Here is a 24,858-nt window from a genome sequence, read left to right on the forward strand (position 1 = left end):
TTGAAACAAGCTTTTTTTTAGCCGCAAAATCCTCCCTAAACAAAGCACAAGTTTAAGCTACCTGAAAATTCCCTAGAAAGATTAGTTTATTTTAGTGGTGGTAGCATTGTTCGATATCAAAAAATATATCTAAATCACATTCTTTGTGTCCGCATTTGGTTCTGTTCGGGCTTGAGGAAGTACCAACTCGGCGGGTTTGGAGTGTTTCGAGGTATATCGGAAGCTCGCGCCTCACTTCGCTGCACTCGGAGAAGGTAATATCATTTTTCCCTCGTCTTTCTCTTTCTCAGATTCGTAGTTTAGTTTTTTTTCTTTAGTCCTATCTCTGCTTTTTGGATTCTCCGTCGATATTCATGTGACTTATGAGTTTCAGCACTTATTTGCTTGGTTGCTCGCATTAGAGTAGATTATGACGATTGAAACTGCTTATCAGGGAAACAGAAATTATTGTTTGAGCATTGATTTGATAGATGTTAGTGCGATATAGCTTCATGTTTTGAGTAGCTCGAGCAATGACTGATATGAATCTGACACTTGACTAAATGCTCTCCTTTTGTTAATTTTAGCAGTTCTTTACTTTGATAAGTGTTTATATGATCTGTTGTGTTTAGTCGCAATTGATTAGTTATGTGTCAATTTGTTAGTTTAAGTCTTAGGTGTTAGTATGCTTTATATGTTTGTTTAGTTTAATCATGCTTAGTTGATTTATACATCTGTTAGATGTAGTTTTTAAATTGTTTAGTCTCTTATGTGTTTAAGCAAGTGTTAGTTAGTTTCCTCAGTTCCTGTTGATGTTAGATCTTATATGACGCTGTCAGGAATGGTTTAGGCTAAATTGAGGTTTAGTGTGTGACGAAGTTGAATCATGTAGAGGTAGTTTAAGAATGATTAAGGTCTGTTTGTCCAAAGCCTGGTAGTCTGGTGTCCTTAAGCTAATTTAGCTATGAATTGGTATCTCTTTTGGCTCAGTGTGGTTACTATCTTAAGAATTATCCATGTTTGCCTATGTTTGTGGGAGGTGATTTATAAAGTATGAATCTGTTATGATGGATGAGTCTAAACTTGAAGAAAGATGGTTTATATCGGAAGTTTCTTCCTCTGTATAACTTAGATGTCCATTATTGATGTCATTCAAGGGTATAGAAAGCATGCTAGGCTTGAATCTTGAGTTTAAATGATATTGTCATGATCTTGACAGTTAGTTCTCTGTGTATTTGCTTCAAAATACGTACTGCCAGAGGGTCTGTGTGCTTGAAGGTTTATCTAGTCTCTAAATGCTAGTTGTAAAATCATATTGGCTTAGGTTATAGTTGAAACTAATTTATCAGCTGAGGTTTTAAGTTATGCTTCTTCACTTAAGTTAAAGTTTTGGTTCTAAATATGTCAAGGAGTTTGAATACTAATCCTGAAAATTATTTTTAGTTTTCAGTTCTTCTCCATGCTCAGCTAGCTTTATTACAGTGTGCATATTTTATGTTGTGTGCTAGTTTAATACTTTCATGAGAGATGGGGAGTGCACATCATGTCTTTCTGTGGAGTTTCTTAATTATTTCTGTGTGAAATGAATATTGCCTCACTATCTGTTGTTTGATTTGGCTATTGTGCACCCGATGATGGCTTCTTAGCTGGAATATGTGTATACACATGTATGTCGAGAGTGTGCTTTGACTAGCACATTTATAGGGAGATTAGTTGGTCATTATGGATCAAGCTTGAACCCTCCCCGGTGTTAGCCATGCCTGGGATTCATGAAATCCCTTGGAACTTGTGCAACATCGGGAAGACGGGGGTAAGAGCTTTCCGATACTAACCTTCCAAGTATCCTTATGAATGTGTATACACAAAATATACTCAAATATACATACATAACCCACTGGTCTGTTTTGAATTTATATATGTTTGGCCTTATTTATTGATTGCATGCTAATCTTTTTCTTTCGTTTTATGCATGGTCATCACATACGAGTCCGAGGGACTCGTCTCCTTCCGCGTTCGGTGTTGGGCCAAGGCCCAACGATACCTCGTTCTTCCTACCGCCCCGCCCGCGCAAAGAAGAAAATAGCAAAATAGAGATTTTGGGCCAAAGCCCAATAGGCGTGAATGGTCCCCTGCAGGCCTGAAAATGGGCTGAACCCATTTCCAACTGCGCCCTATTGCGCAAAGAAGCCCCAAAATGGGCTGAGTCCATTTATATTATCATTCCTCATTTATTTTATGTATTTAATTATGCAACTAACTCTTTGTTTTTTTTTTTCTTAGCTTACCCCTAGCAAAATTAGTAGGTTTAGTTTAGTGATGGGTAGTTAGGAAGACCGATAATTAATTTCCCGAGTTTCATTCTCCTTCATTATATTAAAGTTATTTACAATACCTATAACATTTATATTTCTTAGAATAATTGATTTATAAAGTGGCATAATTATATATTTAAGCTATAGGGAATCATAATTCATATTGACTATCTTAAAGATTTCGAATCATCATGTAGATAATAATGTAAGTATATTTCATAAAACATCGTTTTCAAGATTCATCCAACTAAACATATTTTATCCAAGCCTAGTTGAATAAAGTCAGGATTAGAAAGAAAAATTCATCACCCTTTGCATTTTGTTTATAAAAAAGAAAATTTAGATTAGACAAAGTATATCTAATCAATAGAATTTTGAAGCTTCATTTACATTATTTTAACCTCTTGCACTTTGTTTATAATAAGTCTAGATTTTCTACATATAATGTAATTTTATCTCAAGCTTAAATTGGCTAAATCTTTTCTTACCAGCTTCTAATTATGTGAAATTTATTCATATTTTGCAAGTTTCAATGGCATATTATTTCAAAACTTAGCAACATTTATAAGTTGTATTTAAAACCTTTTTATATAAATTATTATATTTTCTATAAGTCTTTATTTTAGATGGCGTTATTATATTTAAAAGCTTTAACAATATTTTTAAGTCTTATTTTAAATATTCTTTTACGCAAAATATTATATTTTCTATAAGTCTTATTTTAAGATAACATTACTATTCTCATTTTAAGTTTTAACAGCATTTATAAGTCCCATTTTAAAAGCATTTCTTTTACGCAAATTACTATATTTTTCTATAAGTTAGACGACATTATTATATCTCCTTTAAAACCTTAGTAATATGTACAAGCTATTTTCTCAGAATTTGAGCACTATCTTTAATCTTAATTAATTAACCTAAGTTTGACCGGATAACCGTAGTTAACAGATTCTAAAGGATGCCTAACCCCTTCCCTTTAGAATAATCTAGAACCCTTACCTAGAATTAAAATTTAAGCAGACCATTAACGGAGGTATAGTTAGATTTTACCTTAGTTAATAAATTAGGTGCCCTAATTCACCTTAAAATCAATTAGGTGGCGACTCCAAAAAAATAAAGCAAAAATAGGAATCTCCAATATGTTGTACTCTAATTTAACCGGTTTAAATGGGGTATAACAAAGCCAAGTGGCTTAATATGAACAAGCCACTTGGCAACAAATTCTATTTGCATTAATTATAAAAGAAGTTATTAATTGTAGTTGAAAATATTACCTAATTTAATAATCTACTACTAATAATAATAATAATGATAATCTATATCTATATCTATATCTTTATTATAATGTCTAGCTTAATATTAAGCCAAGTGGCATAATAATGAACAAGCCACGTAGCAACAAATCCTATTTGATTAATTTTGAACAGAAACTATTAAATGCAGTTCAAGTATTACCATATAAGGAATAATGTCATATAATTTAAAAATATTAATTATTCTTTATATGGACATTAGAATATTTGCACTTCAAATATTACCATAAAAGAAATTATGTTATATGACAAAAATATTTATATAATATTATCCCTTATAAGAAAATTAGAATTTGCAATTCAAATATTATCATTTATCACATAATAATAATAATAATAATAATAATAATAATAATAATAATAATTACTATAAATATATTAATTTGAAAGTTAAAATTAATATGCACTAACCTATTTTAGTGGGATATTAGTCTTGAAACAAGATCCCATATTTAAAAGGAGTAATTGTAGGACATTAACGTATTTTAAGTTTTGAAAAAAAGATTCAGTCATACAATTATGGCATGCAGATATCTCATCAATTCTGCATTTATTATAATTATTGTCACATAAAGAAATTGTAATTATTGCAACGTTTCAATCAAAATATTGAAAATTATAATTATTGCTTCATTAATTATAGTTATTGCAAAAATAAACATAGGTCTTTTTATACGGATTATACTTATTTAATTTAAAGCTAAACATTCATAATTTATGAAACAAAGAGTCATTTCAAAATAAAAAATTCTTACAAAGAATACCATATATTTGGAAAAGAATCTTTTGGATTTATGAGACTTCTTTTGTCAACTATTACTAAAGCTTTTCGATTAAGAATCAATTAATGGTGACATTTGATTTGAATTTCCATCTGTCTAGGGTTTTTGGCAGGAAACTTGCTTGTTTAGTAGTGGGTAAAATATCCTTGATTTAAGGAGGTTGATGCAATTGCTTGGTTGTTAATTTTTAGCTTTTACTCTATGGTTGATAAATGATGGTATATATATGGCTTACTCAATACTAAGAATTTGGGATTTTGATTTTGCTATTGGCACAAACAACTAACACATCTTGGGTTGTCATTGCAGTTATCAATTTAACATTTGTAGATTTATTTGGTTTAACGAACGAGGTTATCGTTATTGTCTCTTCATTCCCGTATTGTTGGTGTTTTTGTTTATTACATGTTTCGTTATATATTTTGCTTAGTGCAATAGATTTGTTGATAGAATTGAAGGGCCTGGAGGTGTACAGTACAAGAAATTGAAGACATGTTTCATTCATACATTGAGAAGGTAATATACTGAGAGGTAGAGAATTTCTTTGTTGACGAGCAACATCTAATTATATTTATATCTTTAGAAATGTTAAAGCAAAATTGAGAAAATTATTAGAACCTGTAATGCTACCATTTAGTTTATAAATTTTGCCATAGACATTTGATATGAATAGACCGATTAAACTTTGGTTCTTGCATTCTAGCCAATCAAGATGTTGCAACATCTTATCCATAAAAATTGCTCGAGAAATTTGTCCCGATTGATTTTTTTTTTATGTCTTATCTGCTATATCAAATTTTCATGACATTTGCTTTATTTTTTCTGTTTTTGCTCAGTCTCCAATATTTGAAAATCAAAATGAGGTTCAGTGGAGAAATTAAATTTCTTCTATGCAGGCAAACGTACAATAGGCATGTGTTGACACAGCTTATTTTGAATCATTTGATGGACAAGGGAACAAATACGTTGGATGTGAGCATGTCTTTTTCCCTTTCTACTTTACAATATGCTTTTGTTTGTTGAAAAGAAGTTATATTTGTTTGTATCAATTAGTAACTTTAATTTCGACGATGAGCAGTCTATAGCATAATGGCTTATACATAAAAAAAATTCTAAATTCACAAAAGAAAAATTACTATACTCTTAATTATTAAAAATATGTTTCAAGTTGATTCTTTCATATGTCATATGCCATATCAATTACAATTTGGATTTGAGTATTGTACATTTGTTTTGAAGTGATAATATTCCTTGAATGTGAGTTTTATATCATAACAGATTTCATTTATTGTTTCTGTATAATAATCCCTCGAATAAGCCATGGAATAACGCAAAAATAACCCTTAACATGGGACAAGCCAAATGGCAATTACAAAGCAAATTTATTTAGTAAACGAATCTAAAACAGATAGACCTTTTTAGTTCCCTAAAATAGTCTTAATTACGTCTATTTTATACCATTCCTTTGTATTTCTTAGGGAGAGAATTTTAATCAATACAGACACTAATACTGTTTTTTGAATAGGCAAACAATACTACTGTTATTCACACCCTTTCCTCTTTCACTTCCACTTCCCCCCATCTCTCTATATAAGAGAAAAATTGAAAAATAAACAAATCACATTCTCAATTCTTTACTATAGTATGATACAAAAAATATATAGCATCTAAATTTCGAATTCCCAATACTACAAGAAGTATGTCCACTTTGTTATTTTGCCTGAATATTTTCGTCATTTGTTGTTGTGAAAATGTTTATTACGAATTTTCTATTATACATCATTTGAACTTCAAGACTGGTATAAATAGATATTGATAAATGGTTGAACATTGAGAAGGCACTCATACGCCATTAATTATAATAGGATTTGAAAATTAATTAAAGTGACGCACTAAAGAAAAATCCACGCGGTAGTATTTAGACAAAGTTAATTTTGAATTCAAATTTGACATAGAAAAATTATAAATTAGAATTACGAGATAACAATATTTGAATTTGAGATTAAAAATATCTTTTCAGAAAATGAATAAAGAAAAAGTCAAATTGTGACTAAGATCACAAAACTAAAAATTTTAATAGACAAAACCAAATAGAAAATATTATATAATGAAATTAAGATATATGTTATAAACATAGTGATGATAGTATGTGTGGATAAGTGGTGCGCAAGAAAAGCCACATGAAATTGAACAAGTTCATAAAAGGATTGTCCTACTTATAATGTTAACTTAAATTAAAATATATAAATACCAAAATTAAGAATAAAATTATGTATAACATAAAAAGATATTACATAGCTGGAGAATTCGAAAATCAAGGATAAAATAGACATTGCATAGGATAAGGGGGTGAAGAATGTACATTGGTCATAGTTAAGGTAGTTTGATTTTTAAAGAAAATTTGGGGAGGGTAAATGACTTTCACCCGTTTAACAAATAAAGCAAAGCAACTTACAAGTACTTACAAGAAATTAATGATAAAATAAACAATGAAACAAAGAGAAGGATACATTGCTTATTGCACCTAATACTAAAATGAAAATTACTTAATATATAGATAAACTTTTAATATAAAATTTCTATTTAAGTGTCACATCATTGGTGACGTTAAATTTAGTATATTAATAATTTGATTTACTATTTCAAAAATTTATTGATTGTAAATATATAAATGAGATATGACAAATTTTTATTATATCAAATAAATAAGATAATACCTATCACGATAAACAAGGAATACAAACGTAAAAAACTTTAATGTAGAAATATAGAAGAATATGACATAAGAATATATAAAAAGATTAAGCATAAAATTAAATAGTTAATCCTCATCGCGCATCGCGCGGGTACGTACACTAGTCAAGAATAAAAATGAAAAGAAAAGGGAGGAAGAAAGAGAGGCGAGGGTATATGGGAAAAAAAGATGTCCGAATGCTTGCTGTAGAGAATCGAACTGGGGCGCCACTAACAAAGAACTTAAGTGGCCCATGCATCCAATGGCACCAGAGCTAGTCAATTTATTAAAGGTGCCAATTGATTTATATGTACGTTTCTACATAGATATTTGCATACATACCCAAAAACTTTGCCGAAGCGTGCGAGTGACGTGGCATCCCTGCCTCATAAGGTAGATCCGTCCCTGTATCTGATGGACTCTTCTTCCAGGAAAACTCCTTTTGGCCTTTAAATATCGACATCCAACATTCATAGTTTCAAGATTTCTTAGCATTTCAACAGATCCAGGCCATTATTTTATACCCGTATCATATGCCCAGAGAAATTTTAGACTTTGAATATCTCCAAAGTCAACTGGCAGTTTTTGTATAGATGAGCATCTACTAATATCCAATATCTGAAGAGAATCTAGCTAGCATATGCTGCTCGGAAGATCCGAAAGCTTTTTGCAACCATACAAATTTAGATAAATTAGTCGGCTCAGATTTCCTATTGATTCATGGATCTCCTTCAGACTAGAGCAATCATGAAACCACAAAGTCTCAAGACAAAGGTGAACCACTGAAGTTCGGAGTTCTTCTGAGTCACTTGCAACCAGAAAGATCTAGCTTCTTCAAACTTTTACAACACTAAAAGTAAACCAAATATAATTTCAAGTTAGATTATATTTCACTCGCCATTACAATAACAGTGCACATGTATTGCAGAATTATGCAATGAACCTGCAAATTCAGGCCAAATTCTTGGATATTACTCTCCCGTATATCCAGAACTACAAGTTTCTCAGCTGGAAAATTCGATGGTATACATTCTAAAGGACATTTTTTCCAAGACAACCATCTGAGCTCCTTGGACAACAACTCAAAATTTCCACACATGTAATTCATCGATTTTAAGCACCCTCGGATTTTTCATTTTCTTAAATGCTTCCGTGCTCAAGTTCACGCTCTTTAATGCATGTCGATCTACCTTCAGTACTTCTACCTTTTTGGAACCCTGTAGTTCAATGAATGGAAAAGTATCTTAAGACCGTGTTAAGCCCCAAAATTAGGAGAGAAATATGATTTATACAAATTGAAGGTCAAGAAAAATGAATTTACGTGTTAGATCCAACTAGAGGATTTAGAAATGTAAAATTGCTCAAAAAGCAAAGACGAGTCTCGTTCTAATACTAGCTAATAACTGCATTCAAAGAGAAATAACATCAAAAGATTAAAAAAGGAGGACAAATGGCTTCCAAAAACATGATACTAGTACCAATAAAAGATAGATGTATACTATTAGACTATATTTAAATGAATATTTAATATATAAAGTTGTTGAAGTAATAATATAGATGTTTCATAAATGGCTAGGCGACACTTTATAAAGTTCTCATGCCTAATTTCATTGAGCAAGCCTAATTTCCGCACTAAGATACAAGCATCAGAATTTAATAAGAACATCATTAAACAAAATACGCAAGATAAAGTGATGAATTGAAAATATAAAAAGAAAAGAAAAAAAAGAGTCAAACACCTTTGAATAACTACTCTTGGGAATAATATAGTCTATGATCATAAGTATATTACTTATTTGGAATTTAATAAGAATTATGCATCAACAAATCGATTTCGATAATCATTAAATAATTGAATTTCTATTTGATATTTTTGCCTTTGATAGTTTGAGTTCAGACTTTAGCAAATGCTCATTTCAATTACACAATGGTCGGTAAACAACCAGAGAAAATTTACTAACCAGAGAAGAAGCACAAATGAATTTAATGATTGTGGTGACAACAGAAATTATAAGCAAATGTTTGTCAATTTAAATTGAAAAAAGAAGTATAACCAAGACAAAGATAAAGAATTTACTGACTTTATTGCCGTGTAGAACATCACAAACTTCTTGAGGATTGAACAATCTACTCCGTTTTCCAGGGTCTCGGGTGATTCCATGCGAACAATTTCTCTTCCCATATCCCGCGCTAGATCATGCATCACCAAAGAACGCCAATCCCTTTGGAGCAAATGTCTTTGGACTAAGGTTGAAATTGCACTTTCAGAATAGAAACCACATGCATTTAATATTTTGGTAACATCATTCTTAGAAAATCCATGGAAGGCGCATGCGATATCAAGGAAAACACTCTGAGTGTCCCCATCAAGTCCATCAAAACTTATCTGGAGAATCTTTTGGATATCATTATGAGGAATTGCTCTAAGTTTTTTGATTTCCCATGTCCATTTTTCTATTTGTGTTGCTCGTAAATATGACCCCCAATGTCACAAGAGCTAATGGTAGCCCACCTGAATATTTGATTACGTCTTGTGCCAGCTCAATGTATTCTTGTGGTGGAGATAGACTGTCAAAAGCATGACAAGAAAAAAGTTGCAGAGACTCAAGACTCATATTCATTTAATAGTTTGTCCTCGTATCTCTCATTTTCTCTAAGACCACATAGCAAATGCTCGTCTCGGGTTGTAAAAATTATTAAACTACCCGAACCAAACCAATTTCTTTCTTTTGTTAAGTATTCTAATTGGCTTATATGGTCCACATCATCAAGAATAATTAGAACCTTCTTTGACCCAAGCCTTGCTTTGATTAGATTAACGCCTTCAGCAACATCCTTAACTTCAAAGTCCTTAGTTTTGAGGATTTGATGAAGAAGTTTTTCTTGCAACTTGAGTAGACCATTAAATGCATTAGCTTCTGCTCTAACATTTGAAAGGAAACAACTACTATCAAAGTGTTGAAATGCTTGGTTGTAGATTTGCAAGAGTAGTTTTTCCAATTCCACCAGTGCCATATATACCAACCATGCGAACTTCATCTTCACATCCACTTTGCAGTAGCAACTCTATATCTTCGACGCGAGAATCTACTCCAACTGGATGCCAAGCAACATCTAGAGGTGTCTGGTTGACCTCTTGTAGGACTTGTTTTATAATACTTTCAATAAATTTTGATTCATGCCTGCAGTTTATTTAGCAAAAACAGAAGTTAAAAGAAAAAACAAATAAATGAACTTTGATAAATGAGCAAAATTGATGGACAAATCAAAATCAAATAGCCAACATATAACAGATTGGGATGAAGCTAAGCGGTATCAAAATTTAAACACGATAGGTCCTTGAGAGGGAAATCCAATTTGAAGCACTAAAATAGATGACTTACCTCTTTATAGAGGACGTTTAAAATTTGTATCACATGGTATAAACAAAGGGATAATAACAAATAAAATTAAATTGTTGAATCAAGTTATCATACCCATTAGCAACATTTTGCAAATCCCATCCAGATAAATTTGCAGCTTCAGTAAGTGCAGCTTTCCACTTGTCCATTCTTTGAGCCCCAAATGATTGTTGCTTGTGTCTAGCCAAAGCTTCACCAAAGCAGTCAGTTTGCCTTCGCACTTTAGAAGGATCAACATCATAGAAAATAGGCAAAACTACCTGCTTTAGCTTCTCTCTGCATTCAAGAATTTTGACAAGTTCTTCAAGACACCAACTAGACGAAGCATAATTTTTCGAGAAAACAACAATGGAAACTCTAGACTCTTCAATTGCTTTCTCTAGTTTCGTTGAAATGACATCGCCCTTTCTCAATTCCTCATCGTCTATGAAGGTATTAATTCCGACTTGGCACAATCGGGAATAAAGATGACCAGTGAAGGTTTTTCGGGTGTCGACGCCTCTGAAACTCAGAAATACATGATTCCATTGGGTTTTAGATGATTCGCCTTGAATAAATAGAGTATCCATGGATGAAACGTTTAATGAGATGCAAGAATGAAAGGATGTTGAAATGATTTTCAGTTCAATTTGTGAATAGGATTTTAGAAAGCTCAGTGTAGCAGCTATATATGCGCACAGCTTATATATTGGATCAACTCTTTAATTTGATCCAATTGATATATGTGTGTTTCTTCTGATCTCTAGCAATAGATTTGGACGGCAAAGTGTTGAAATTTATGCAGATATGTTTCCTAAAATAAAATCTACTGCCCTAATCATGCCACCAAAGGTCAATTTTGAATAACAAAAGCCACAAAACCCAATAGTTGCATCTTAAATTGGACCGTTTATATTTTCAACCAAATCCCTAACCAATCCTATGCCATTAATTTATTACACAAGGAATATTGCTTACTTATTGTATCGTAAACTTCATGTTGAAACATTGTACTTGTCCATAAAAATTTAGAAATTCTGACTTTCCTCCTTTTTTTTTTTTTTAAATAATAAGAAATATGTCATCATGTTCCACTATGTCCTTACAAATCTCCATTATATAAATTATTTTTTTAATCGAAATTTAATCCTCTTGGCTTTCTATGCTTAGAACTACTTAAATACTCCCTCTTACCCGGTACTATTATCAGGTTTTATGCGCTATTTGTCACCTCTGCTTCTCTTTCAATTCTTTTTTGACCTTTTTGGATATTTTCTTTTAATATTACTTCTTCTGAATAGTCTAACCAGATGTTGGAACATTTTTTGCTTATCTTTCATGGAGATTTAAGTTTTTGCGATCGTCCGTTGAGATCAAAATGTGTAAATTCTTTTTATTGGAATTAGAAACAATATGACGCAAGGTACTGAAAGTAGTATTACAATTACAACTCGGTTTGTCTCTTCTTTTCTCTGATTTCTCAAAGTACTAATTTTACTTAAAAGGCCCAAAGATTAAAGGAGGTGACATATTTTATATGGGTAATTTATTTATATGATTGGCGTTTAAGAACACACACAAAAATGTTTCCTAAATTTGAGCCAGAAATGTCTAATAGGAATAATTTATTACGCTATACCAGCCAAGAATCAAAACAAGCTTATAAATTAATATCTAAATGAAATTTACTGATAAATTAAGGATATGTGAATGTGTTCCGCCTGCAAATTAACTTGGAAAGTCACGTGAGCATTTTTGCTGATTTGACATGCCTATTGGACTATCTTGATTCTAGGACTCAGATGTACTTTGTTTTTGCTCAACGATTGAATTGATATACCCTGTGTAATGACCTCTAATAATCAACAGTTTAAAAAGGCAACTACTGAATTCTAATTTCTAAATATAGATACAATATGGCTAGGGTATTCTCAAGAGTGTTGAAAATAAAATTAAACGAGAGCTTCTTGAAGCGGTAGTATTAATGCAGTTCATGATTTGTGATTCCTTCTAGGAAATTACTTGTGGGTTCTTTGTGTTAATAGGATAACTTGTCATTCAACTATTGTAGGGGAAAAGTTGATATAAATTAAGTGGAAACATTCAATGCTTTTTTTTTTTTTTTAATGCATTGAAAGTTCACTCGTTGTGATATATATTTATGTGTGTTTCTTATTCTCATCTCCGTCTATTGTTTTGGACGGCAAAGTGTTGAAATTTACGCAGATACTTTTCCTAAAATAAAATCTACTGCCCTAATCATGCCACCAAAGGTCAATTCTGAAAACAAAAGCCACAAAACCCAATAGTTGCATCTGGAATTGGACCGTTTCTTTTTTCAACCAAATCCCTAACCAATCTTATGCCATTAATTTATTACAGAAGGACCGTTGCTCACTTATGTATCACAAATTTCATGTTGAAACATTGTACTTGTCTATAAACTTTTAAAACTTCTGACTTTTCCTCTTTCTTTAAATACTTACTAAGAAATACTCCCTCCATTCACTTTTACTTATCCACGTCTGACTTTGCACACCCCTTAAGAAATAATAAATGAAGTGTATAATTTACTAATGTACCCATATTAATTGGTGCAAATTTTTATTGGATTGGAAAAATAATTTGCAGTGAATATTTAATACTATGGGTAAAATAAGAAAAAAGAAATTGTCTTCTCTTGATATGCTAAAAGTGAGAAGTAAAAGTGAACATTTATTTTTAAAGATACTGGACAAGTAAAAGTGAACCGGGAGAGCGTGTCATCATATTCCACTATGCCTTTATAAATCTCCGTTTATCCAAGTTTTTTTCAATCAAAATTTAATCCTGTTTACTTTCTAGCTTAGAACTACTTAAATACTCCCTCTTACCATTACTATTATCAGGTTTTATACACTATTTGTCACCTCTGCTTCTCCTTCAATTTTTTTTCTCCTTATATTTTCTTTTGATATTACTTCTTTTGAATAGTCTAACAGTTGTCGAAACATTCTTTGCTTATCTTTTACAGAGATTTTAAGTTTTTGCGATCCACTAAATGTGTGAATTCTTTTTATTGGAATTAGAAACAATATAATGCAGAGATAGTAATATTACGAACTCTTTTTCTCTCTTCTTTTGTCTGATGATTTCTCTTTGAGTAATGTTAATTTTTACTTAAATAAACATTCTAAAGCTTAATTAGTCTTTTGAGCAATTGTACATGTTAGCCACCTCTGCCTGGATCTAATTCATTTTTTCGGTATATGATGTACGTAGTCTTGTTACTTGGCCTTTGATTCTTGCAAGAAACTATTTTCACAGCTTAAATGCTATAGCCAGAAGCGGATGATGAGTGTTTAGCTTCAAATGTCTTTGTAAATGAATCTGTGTTTACATTAAGCTGCACAGATTACAAATCTTTCCCTTGTAACCTTTTTTATTTTTTTATTATTTTTTTATTTACTTCTGAGAGAAGAATGAACTCTAATAATCAACTGAAACCAAAAAAGCAACTACTGAATTTTAAATATGGATACAATTTAGGGGTATTTTCAAGAAGAATTACAAGAGCACACTTGGCTATTGATCTGGTTGGATCTTCAGCATCTTCATGGAACGGCTTCAGAAAACTCACATGGGAAGTAGGGTGTAACTTCAGATGTTCCGGCAAGTCCAGCCGGTATGCCACTTCCACCACCTTCTTCAAAATTTCAAAAGGACCATCATACTTAGGAAACAGCCCACGATGACACGCCTTGCTACTGATTTTCTTCCAAATCTGTGGAGTAAGTTTGAACAACACCTTGTCACCAATGTTGAATTCCACTGCCCGTCGATGTTTGCCAGCATACTTCTTCATTCGCTTAGATGCCTTCCTCAAACTGTCTTGCGCCTCAGCCAACAATTCTTGCTTGTCACGAGCATACCTATAAGTAGCAGGACAACTGCGCTGGGAAAAGATTGAGAGTTCTTCTGTTCAGTATGCTTCCTCCATCGCAGCTTTCTTGCTCCACTGAAACTTCATCATTTATCTCCCGGCTTTTGTTCATCATTTGAGAATGAGGATGATCCACGATTCCTGGCAATGATGTAAGTTTACCATATTGGTCTAAATATAACAGATGTATCCCTATCTTCTTTACTATACATTCTTCACCCTGCTCGAAGACTTTCAACTTTTCTCCGCCTTTTACCCGCCCAAAAAAAAAGTGCTTGTGAGTAAGTTCTGTAAAGCACACGTGATAATTCTACGTTTCCATCAGGTTTTATATTTTGATTATATGATAAGAAACATGAATACCATTCTGTGAGACTATACCCCAAGAAATTCCAGGGAGCAGAAGAGCGTACTTTGACAAATTTGTGAACACACCAGAGAGTCAATCCTAAATATTTGTACTCCTTATTATGAGTACAAATCTGGAATCTCATTGCATAGTGAGGCAGATAGATGAAGCGGTTACTTGATGGTTACACCAATCTGGAATCTCATTGCTTTGAAGATAAATATCTACCCCCTGCTTTATCAGATGAAGATGGAAGATTATTAGTATGGCAAGAGAGAGCGAGAGAAAAAGAGAGAGATATACTAACCAGAATTGGATTTTCTCTAGATTGCAATGCTAGAGCAGGTGCACTAAAGAAACCTTCTTTGAGTGCATTCTGCAGAGAAGTACAATTAAGCATGTTGATCTTATATATAGAAGGAAGGTTTTCTAGCCTTGTAATGTTTACCAACTTCTTGCAATTTGCAATTTCTAAAGTGCTAAGACTTTCTAAATCTGATACAGGTGGGAGTGTTTGAAGATTCTCACAATCATTCAAATCCAAGTACCTCAAAAATCTTAACTCAGAAAAATCAAAGGGTAGACAGCAGAAACTGTTGCCCCTCAAACATAAGATTTCTAAGGAGGATAAACTCCCAATATCCCTAGGAATATCAGCCTCAGACAAACCACAATATACAAGGCTTAAAGACGTAATTGAAGTTGACAAGGATGGTATGCGATGGACTCTTCTTCGAGAAAAACTCCTTTTGGCCTCTAAATTTTGCCCTTCCACTTCCTCAGTTTCGAGATCTCTTAGCATTTCAACAAATCCAGGCAATTGTTTTATACCTGTATAATGTGCAGTAATTTGTTTTAGACTTCGCATATTTCCAAGGCCAACTGGCATTGTTTGTATAGATGACCAACCAATGCCCAAGGATACCAGTATTTTAAGCTGGCATATACTGCTTGGAAGAGCCGTAAGCTTGCTGCAACCACTCAAATTTAGAGCAATTAGTCTGTCCAACTTTCCTATTGATGGATGGATCTTAGTCAGACTTAAGCAAGAGGAAAGCTTCAAAGTTTGGAGTTCTTCTGAGGTGCTTGCAATCAGAGAGATCTAGCTTCTTCAAATTTCTACAACACTAAAAGTAAACCGAATATATTTTCGAGTAAGATTTTCTTTCAAGCAGTTGCAATTACAGTACACATGAAATTGTAGAATCGAATAACAAACCTGCAAATTCAAACCAATTTCTTCAATATTACTCTCGCTCATATTCAAGACTACAATTTTCTCAGATGGAAATTTTGATCTGATGTATCTTAAAGGATATTTTTGCCAAGACAACCATCTGAGCTCCTTGGACAACAGCTGAAAATCTCCACCAATATGTAATTCATCGATTTTAAGTACCCTAAGATTTTTCATTTTCTTAAAAGCTTTGGTGCTCAAGTTCACACCCTTTAATGCCTGTGCATCTACCATGAGTACTTCTACATTTCAGAACCCTGTAGTTCAGTAAAAAGAAAAGTACCATAAGACAATGTTAAGTACAAGAAGTTTAGAGAGAAAAATGCATTATACAAAGTGAAGGTCAAACAAAGAGAATGGATTATGTACCAAGAAAATGAATTCACACATTAGATCCAACTGGAAGAAGTTAAAAAAAAAAAAAAAAAAAAAAAAAATAATTGCTAAAAGAGCTAAGATGAGAATGTTTCAAATACTATCTTATAGCCTGCGTCCAAAGAGAGTATTAATATCAGACGAATAAAAAAAGATAAACAAAGAGGGCAAATAGCTTCCAGAAACTTGATAGTAGTATCAATAATAGACGGAATATATTTCTTGAAATTAATAATATAAATGTTCCATAAATGCCTAGGCAACACTTTTTTAAAGTTCTCATGCCTAATTTCATTGAGCAAGACTAATTTTGAATAAGAACGTAATTAAATTAAAATACACAAGATAAAATGACAGAATCGAAAAAAAGAAGAAAAAAAAAAGTAAAAAAGAAAAACAAGAGTCAAACATCTTTGAATAACTTCTCTTGGAAATATTATAGTCTATGACCATAAGTATATTACTCCACTTATTTGGAATTTAATAAGAATTATGTATCAACAAATCGATTTAGATAATCATTAAATAAGTGAATTTCTATTTGATAACATTTCCTTTGATAGTTTGAGTTCAGACTTTAGCAAATGCTCATTTCAAGTACACAATGGACGGCAAACAACCATAGACAATTTACTAACCAAAGAAGAATTAACCACAAGTGAACTGAATTCTTTGGGTGAGAACAGAAACTACAAGCAAATGTTTATCAAATTTAAATTGAAAAAAAGTTTAAGCAAGATAAAGATAGTGAAATTTACTGACTTTATTGCCTTGTAGAACATCACGGTCTTCTTGAGGGTTGAACAACCTACTCCGTTTTCCAGGGTCTCCAGGTGATTCTTTGCGAACGATTACTCTTCCCATATCCCGCACTAGATCATGTATCCTCAAACAAAGCTCAACCCTTTGGAGCGAATGTTTTTTTGACTAAAGTTGCAATTGCACCTTCAGGATAAAAATCACATGCGTCTAATATTTTGATAACTTCATCTTCAGGAAATCCATGGAAGGCTCACGCGATATCAAGGAAAACACTCTGAGTAAGACCATCAAGTCCATCAGAGCTTAGCAGGAGAATCTTTTGAATATCACAATGACGAACTGCTCTTAATTTTTTTAAATCATCCCTCCATTCTTTGACGGAGCTCCCTTGGAGCATTGAAGTTTGGAGTTCTTCTGATGCGCTAGCACTTAGAGAGATCCAGCTCCTTCAAACTTCTACAACACTAAAAGTAAACAGAATATGGTTTCAAACAAGATTTTCTTTCACTTGGTTGCAGCAACAGTATGCATGAAAGTGTACTATTGAGTAACAAATTCAATCCAAATTCTTGGATATCATTCTCCCGCATATCTAGAATTACAAGTTTCAGAAGTAGGAAGTTTTCTAACTTTGATACTGATGGCGCAGTGTTTGAAGATTCTCAGAGTCATTCACTTCAAGATCCACAAAGATTGTAAATTAGAAAAATCAAAGGTAGACAGCGGAAACTGTTGCCGCTCAAATCTAAATTATAAAATCCCAATATCCCTAGGAATGTCAGCCTCGGAGAAACCACAATATCTATAAGGTCTAAAGACAAAAGAAAAGTCGACAAAGTTTGTTACTTAATTTATAATTTCTTTTGTACTGTTATTGCAACAGAGAGAGATAATCTAAATTTGTAAATGTATTTGGTTTACTTTTAGTGTTGTAAAAGTTTGAAGAAGTTGGATCTCTCTGATAGCAAGCGCCTTAGGAGAACTCCAAACTTCAATGGTTCACGAAGTCTTGAGATTTTGTGGCTTCGTGGTTGCTCAAGTCTGAAGGAGATCGATGAATCAATTGGAAATTTGGACTAACTAATTGATCTAGATTTTTTTGGTTGCAAGAAGCTTACAGGTCTTCCAACAAGCATATGCAATGTAAAATCCCTTCGTTCGTTGGACATTAGTAGGTGCTCATCTATACAAGCGCTGCCGGTTAACCTTGGAAATATGCAAAGTCTAACAGATATTTTTACACTTGGTATGGGTAACGGGAATTAAACAATTGCCTGGTCTCTTTAAATTCTAAGAGATCCTCTTATTTTGGAAGTGGTAGGTCGAAATTTAGAGGGCAAAAAGGAGAAAATGGTCAAACGAGCCCCCAACGTATGACCGAAATTCCAACTACACACCAAATCTTTGCGGAGGTCCTAGGACCCCTAGGTCATTTTAAAAGTGGAATAATTTGCTCCCTGAAATGCTATACCCAGATCAAATATGTAGTGAATTACACACCCCAACCAGCATTTAACACGTGTATTTTTCATTTAAATCTATTTTTATTACTTCTTCCCTAATTCTTCTTCTTCTTCTTCTTTCCAACACCTTCCACTATTTTTCCACCATTAAACAATTTCATAGCTCCAATGGAAGTTCTCGAATCAAGAACAGAACCTTTCATCATTGTATCACTAATAAAAAAGCTTCAAGTTTGAACAGATTGAATGATGGAACAATAAGATATTTTTCTGTTCATAGCTGTAAATAATTTCTCAAACCTTTTGCCCCTAAATTCCCTCTGCAATCAGTAAGAAACTAAAGGATTGATTTGGTCCTGATCTCTGACCTTTTTTTGGCAAAAGGTTTTCTAGGTTCTACTTCTTCTCCCAAAAAACATTCCATGCCAAAGCTCATTTCATTATCCATGGCTCAAATGGAAGATCAACCCACAAAGAGGCGGCAAGAAAAAAAGCAAGTCTTTGTTCTCTTTTTTCAAGTTTGTAAGGAAACTATTCCGGAAAGATTGCAAGAGTGTCAAGGCAGCGGTGGTGGTGCAGAAAAATGGGTTTTCTGCTAATGGTTGTTTGATTGTGATTGAGAAAAAAATTGGAATTTAGGCTGAGGTTGAGGTTGAGAAGAAGAGAGGGATGAATGAGCTTTGGAAGGAGGTGAAGTTAGTAGAGAAAAGGGTTGATGGATAACTCATAACAGTGGCGCTGGTGGTAGTTGAGGAGGTGAATACTTATAAACAATCAATATTGAATAAAAAGAAAATGAAAAATAAAGTGAAATATAATTTAAAATAAGAAAATTAATATTAAATTAATAATACTTATAAAAATAAAGTTTTAATTATGTAACTCTCTTAAAGAGAGTGAACTACACTTTCTTTGCCACCTCATGCCACATCAGCATTTAGGGAGCAAATTATTCTATTTTTAAAATGACCAAGGGGTCATAGGGCCCCCACAAAGGTTTGGTGTGTAATTGGGATTTCGGTGTGGTGTGTAATTGGGATTTCTATGTGGTGTGTAATTGGGATTTCAGTCAAACGTTGGGAGTCATTTGGCTATTTTCTCGGGCAAAAAGAGTTTTTTCCTGGAAGAAGAGTCCATCGCATACAATCCCCACACTGAACTTCTTCAGCTAGCACTATGCTAAAAAATTCTCAAAGTGTGACAATGCTCCCCATAAACACAGATTAAACATAGAGTCAATCCCACTTTACCCCTTAACATTCGAGGGTTGATAAAGGATACCCCCTCCAAATATTGAATGGAAACAATAACCCCTTTATACAATATTTTCGGTAAAAATTTTCTTTTTTTGAATTAAGATTTTTTTTTCTTTCTAGAATTAAAACATGAAAATATATAACTCTTATTATTGTCACATTCACCTATTCCGTTGAAAATAATTTACTTCATTTAGGATATAACAATTAACTACTTGGAATAATCTGTTAATAAATTTCAAGCTATGTGACTGTTACACCTCGGAAATTTCCTTTAGCGTACAAGTGAATAGACTCATGAGGGACGCGATGAACATGAGGTTTAGAGGAGCGAGAGATAGTAATCGATCGACCTAATTAAGATTTCGAAAGACATCCGAGTTAAGAAAAGGAAGTTGTTAAAGAGAAGCGAGTTGTAAGTTGAGAGTATCGGATAAAGAAAGTAGCATTGAGTTAATGGCGTATGAATGATGCCCCGAGGGAGAGTTATAACGTCCCGTAGAATGGTATTGAAGTGATAAACAAGTGTTAAGAAGGTTCCACAAGGATCGGAGATCAAACGAGTCGACGAAACGAACTCGGAAAATCGGGTAACATACGGCCGGACATGTCCGTATAAAATATACTTGGACGTATGTCCCGGCCCGTAGATCCAAACCCACAAGACATAACTCTCTGGACCAGATATACGGTCCAACATACGATCGATGATTTTATACGGACCGTATGTTGGTCCGTATATTTCCAATCGGTCAACTCAATTTATATAAGGGACCACTTTTCATTTCATTTCACTTCATCTCTTCACCTCTCTCATTCAAGAAAACTCTAGAGAGTTCCATACACCTCAAACACAAGAAAATAAGAGAAATCAAAGATCAACAACAAGAAATCAAGAGAATCAAGTGAAAGAAAACCATCAAAAGTCATACAAATCAAGAAATCCCAAGAGAGAGAAAGTAGGGTTTTGGTGGAAAAGGTGAATTGTCATCCAAGGCTTGTTCCTCCATCATCCAAGGTAAGTTTCATGTTTATTCCATGCTAATTGAAGTATTATTAGGTTGAAACATATGAATTGAAAGAGTGTATAGCAAATGGGTTAGATATGGAAGAATAATGTCATCTTGAAATAGTAGTTGGATTGAATCATGGAAATGAATGTGTTGATGATATAAATATGTTATAAATGACCTTTAGGACATGAAATAAGTATTGGATACGAAAGAATACGACGATGGATTTTTAGTCATAACTATGGGAAATTGAGGTGAAATTATGGAATGCGAATCATGTGAATGAACTACGATTATTGTTAATGATATCATGATGATTATTATGAATGTTGGGAGTTGATATGGAATATGGTGGAAAGTAGTATAAACAAAGGAGATGCTGCCCAAATTTCTATAGCCTTAGTAAGTATGATTCCACGATTAATATAGCTAATGTTGATACGAATTCCATTGAAGGTAAACGAGAGCATTAAAGGAGAACGAGCAAGCAATAGAATAAGCTAAACGACAAAGGTATGTAAAGCTTAGCCCTTTCTTTCCAAGGCATGACTTCTATGGCATGAACCCTCTCTTTACTACGAATGTCCCATCTCCAAGAAAGTCAAGAGCCCTCACTCACGAATAGCTATACGAAATAAGAGGTATGAGTTGAATGCGAAAATGATGATAGTAAGCTAAGAGTCTTTATGATGAATTATGATAAGCATGTTATAAAGGGCATATTATGATAAGCATGTTATGATATGCATGTTATGGTAAGCATACTATGATGAGCATATTATTGATTACTATACCGCACCTATATAGTTCGGGCGGTTATTACGATTATACATATATGATAGTGATGTTAAGTTACGATAGAACTATGATATGCTTATAAGACAATTCATAATCATAAATCTACATGATGTACGATGTTGAGTATATGGTATGTACGCACAAATATATGTATTATGACGATATGGTGATGCATGTACGATATGAGATATATGTGATGTGATCGAGCCCTCGTGGCCGAATACGATATCTTGTCGAGCCTATGAGGCCGAATACGAGGAGAATGATCAAATGTGTGTGTATAAATAGATGCGACATTATGATAGGTGTATGTATGTGTGTATGATGAATGCAAGATGATGACTAGATATGTTAAGGTCATGATACCCCTATGTGATATATGCATATATGTATGTATCGAGCCGAGGAGCCGAGCACGGATGCGTAGCCCATCGAGCCCGAGAGGGCCGGTACGAATGCCATCAAACCTATCGAGCCCCGAGAGGGCCGAATACGTATACCCCGATGGTCCCATCGAGCCCAAGAGGGCCGAGTACGTATACCAGTAATGTCATCGAGCCAAGAGGGCCGAGTACGTATGCTAGCGAACCCATCGAGCCGAGGGGCCGAGTACGAATGATACTAACCTATATGAATACGAGTATGCTACAGGTATGGTACCGTTATGAATGCGATTATGTTATATGTATGATGCTTATATGAGCACGACGATGCTTCACGTATGATATCTATATAAGTATGATTATGTTACTGTATGATTATACCATATGCATCACATTCATGTGAGTACGAATGAGATAAGTATATGACATCTTTATGAGCACGAGTATGCTATGTATATACGGATAATTAGAGTACGAATATGCTAATACCATGTAAGTGCCGAGTAAGGGCTATGTATATACCAAGTACGTGATACAAGCATGAGTATGACAAAAGAATAGATATGAAAGGTAAGTAAGTAAAAGATATGAATGTATGTATACGAACACGAAATAGCACGTAGAAATGTTCCTACGGAAACAAAGTACTATGAAGAGAATGTTGATGTCTCCCATCTTGTGTTATTTCCTATGTACTGCAATGCTTCTCCATCATTACTGCTCATGCTTTACATACTCAGTACAATATTCGTACTGACGTCCTTCTCTCGGGACGCTGTGTTCATGCCCACGAGGTAGACGGGAGACGGTCCGATTCACAAGAGCCATCGGCGGAGTTGCGGCCTCTCCTTATTCCGGAGGTGCTACGTTGAGACATCATTTTGTGTACATGTATTTTGGGCACGACGGGGTCTGTCCCGCCCATATATCTAGTATTCGATGCGTAGGCTCGTAGATACGTATCCGGGTAGTATGGTCCCATAGTCATTGTGTAAATGAAAGCCTATGTATATTATTATTATTTTGATAGCCCGAAGGGCCTACGTTATATAAGTAAATATGTTCTATATGAAAGTCGTTTCCTATGATTATAAACGATAAGAGAAATGCATAAAGACAAAGTTAAGCAATAGAATGAGGGTGCTCGGTGGTCGACCTCGGGGTAACCGCGCGACCGTAGGCTCGGTCGTGACGTGCTGACATTCGTTTTTACACTTCCGTACGCGCATTAAATTTTTGGATTCTAATTGCACATCAATAGTCTACCTAATTTCCCCCCTCTAACATTACCTTTGGGTAATCTATGAATTCTTTCATTCATCCCTTCCATTGTTCTACTGAACACAAAAAGGCAAAAAAGAACCTTTCAAGTCTTTTCTTGATTACCTTAAGCTTGTGTTTTCTTCCTTTTTGATGAGTCTAAGCTAAAAGTCAATTTTACTTTACCCCCTTAATATTTAAGCATTGGAAAAAACAATACGGCCTCCACATGTTGAATGAGAATAGTAATCCGGCCCCTTATACAATATTTTCCGGTGAGACTTTCCATTTTTAATAAAAATATTTTTTCAAGAAAAATACAAAGATATATAGTAACTCTTATTTATTAGATTTAAGCTGCACATACATTTGCATAAACATAAGCACTCAAATAAGGTGCCGATTGATTTCATGTAACAAAGGGATTTCATCCATAACCCTCAAATTAGACTTGCTTATATAAATATACTAGATGGCCTATGCCCGTGCGCACTTTAGATTATAGTGTATCTATGTATATATAGCTGTGTTTGGATAGTGATTATATATATATATATATATACACACACGAAGCATGGGTTTTGTGCTCCGTATCTAAAACTTTATTATATTCGTATTTGCTACGAAAATTTATTAATACTTTTTAAAAGAGAAGACTTGTTTAAAAGAAAACTATTTTCCTCTCTTTGAGATAAAACAATAGCAATATTTAAGCATCAGTTGATATTTTCAATTTTAATTCGATTAATTTAAAGGTGTAAAATACTTATTATTTTTTATCAAATTTTGATTTGGATAATTCTAATTCAAATTATTAAATTAATTTTACATGTTTAAAACGAAACAAAGTAGAAATTGATTTTCTATTTAAACGAAGAAATGCTATTTTTTAATTTTTGGTAAATATTCTCGGTTTAGTTCATTTTACTTGTCATGTTGTCTTTTGCATGGTTTTTCAAGGAAACGTGAATTATAATTATAATTTGACTAATTTACCTTATTCATTATTGGATCTCCATTTGATATTAATCTCTTTTCACATTTATTAGAGTAAGAATAAAAATGAAAAATTAATTAAATTCTATCTTATTTTAAAATATAAATATTTTAAATATATTTATTTTAGTAATCATAACAAATAAATGACATTGCGGAATAGCAAATACAAGAATTAAATATCTAGATTAGATCTCGAGGGCTAATATAAGAAAAAAAGAAATTGTATGTATTTGCCTACTAAACTTTTGAAGAAAAACAATAATATGGGTCCGTTTTTTTGTCATAATAATTTCATTCTTTCTCACTAATGGGTTAATACGCACGTAAGAATGAATCCACTATTATTGACTTGATGGGGATACTTTGGAAATTACATGAACATTGTTTGATTTTTTAATATATGGGGTGCACGTTTTTTTTTTTTTTTTTTGACGTTGCTTTTTTTAATATGGGGTCCACTTTTTTTCATGAGTTTGGAGAGGTGGGGTCCACCTTTTTTTTTTTATAAGTTTGGAGAGGGGTGGGGTCCACTTTTCCTTTT

The 24,858-nt window shown here is 33.2% G+C and overlaps 1 protein-coding gene across 12 annotated transcripts in view; it reads right to left on the reverse strand.

The window, feature by feature from the left end:
- LOC132053725 (disease resistance protein Roq1-like) overlaps positions 1-24,858 on the reverse strand; it is a 79,412-nt gene that overhangs the window by 36,059 nt on the left and 18,495 nt on the right. Inside the window, exons 1-3 of one of the 12 annotated variants that reach the window (XR_009414307.1) lie at positions 17,146-17,276; positions 8,064-8,337; positions 7,463-7,970 (exon numbers count right to left, since the gene is read on the reverse strand). The exons of 7 other annotated variants lie outside the window; for them this stretch is intronic. Coding sequence is in view for 1 of the 5 variants with exons in the window: in XM_059446390.1 (XP_059302373.1) it covers positions 10,071-10,302; positions 10,597-11,090 (726 nt within the window). In the remaining 4 variants the exon portion in view is untranslated. Of the gene's footprint in view, positions 1-7,462; positions 7,971-8,063; positions 8,338-8,441; positions 9,186-9,921; positions 10,303-10,596; positions 11,309-15,223; positions 15,510-17,145; positions 17,277-24,858 lie in introns of those variants that run through there. 4 more of the 12 variants (XR_009414318.1, XM_059446390.1, XR_009414236.1 and 1 more) reach the window with 4 other exon arrangements.

The sequence above is a fragment of the Lycium ferocissimum genome, chromosome 1, assembly GCF_029784015.1.
Source record: "Lycium ferocissimum isolate CSIRO_LF1 chromosome 1, AGI_CSIRO_Lferr_CH_V1, whole genome shotgun sequence".
NCBI classification, from domain to species: domain Eukaryota; kingdom Viridiplantae; phylum Streptophyta; class Magnoliopsida; order Solanales; family Solanaceae; genus Lycium; species Lycium ferocissimum.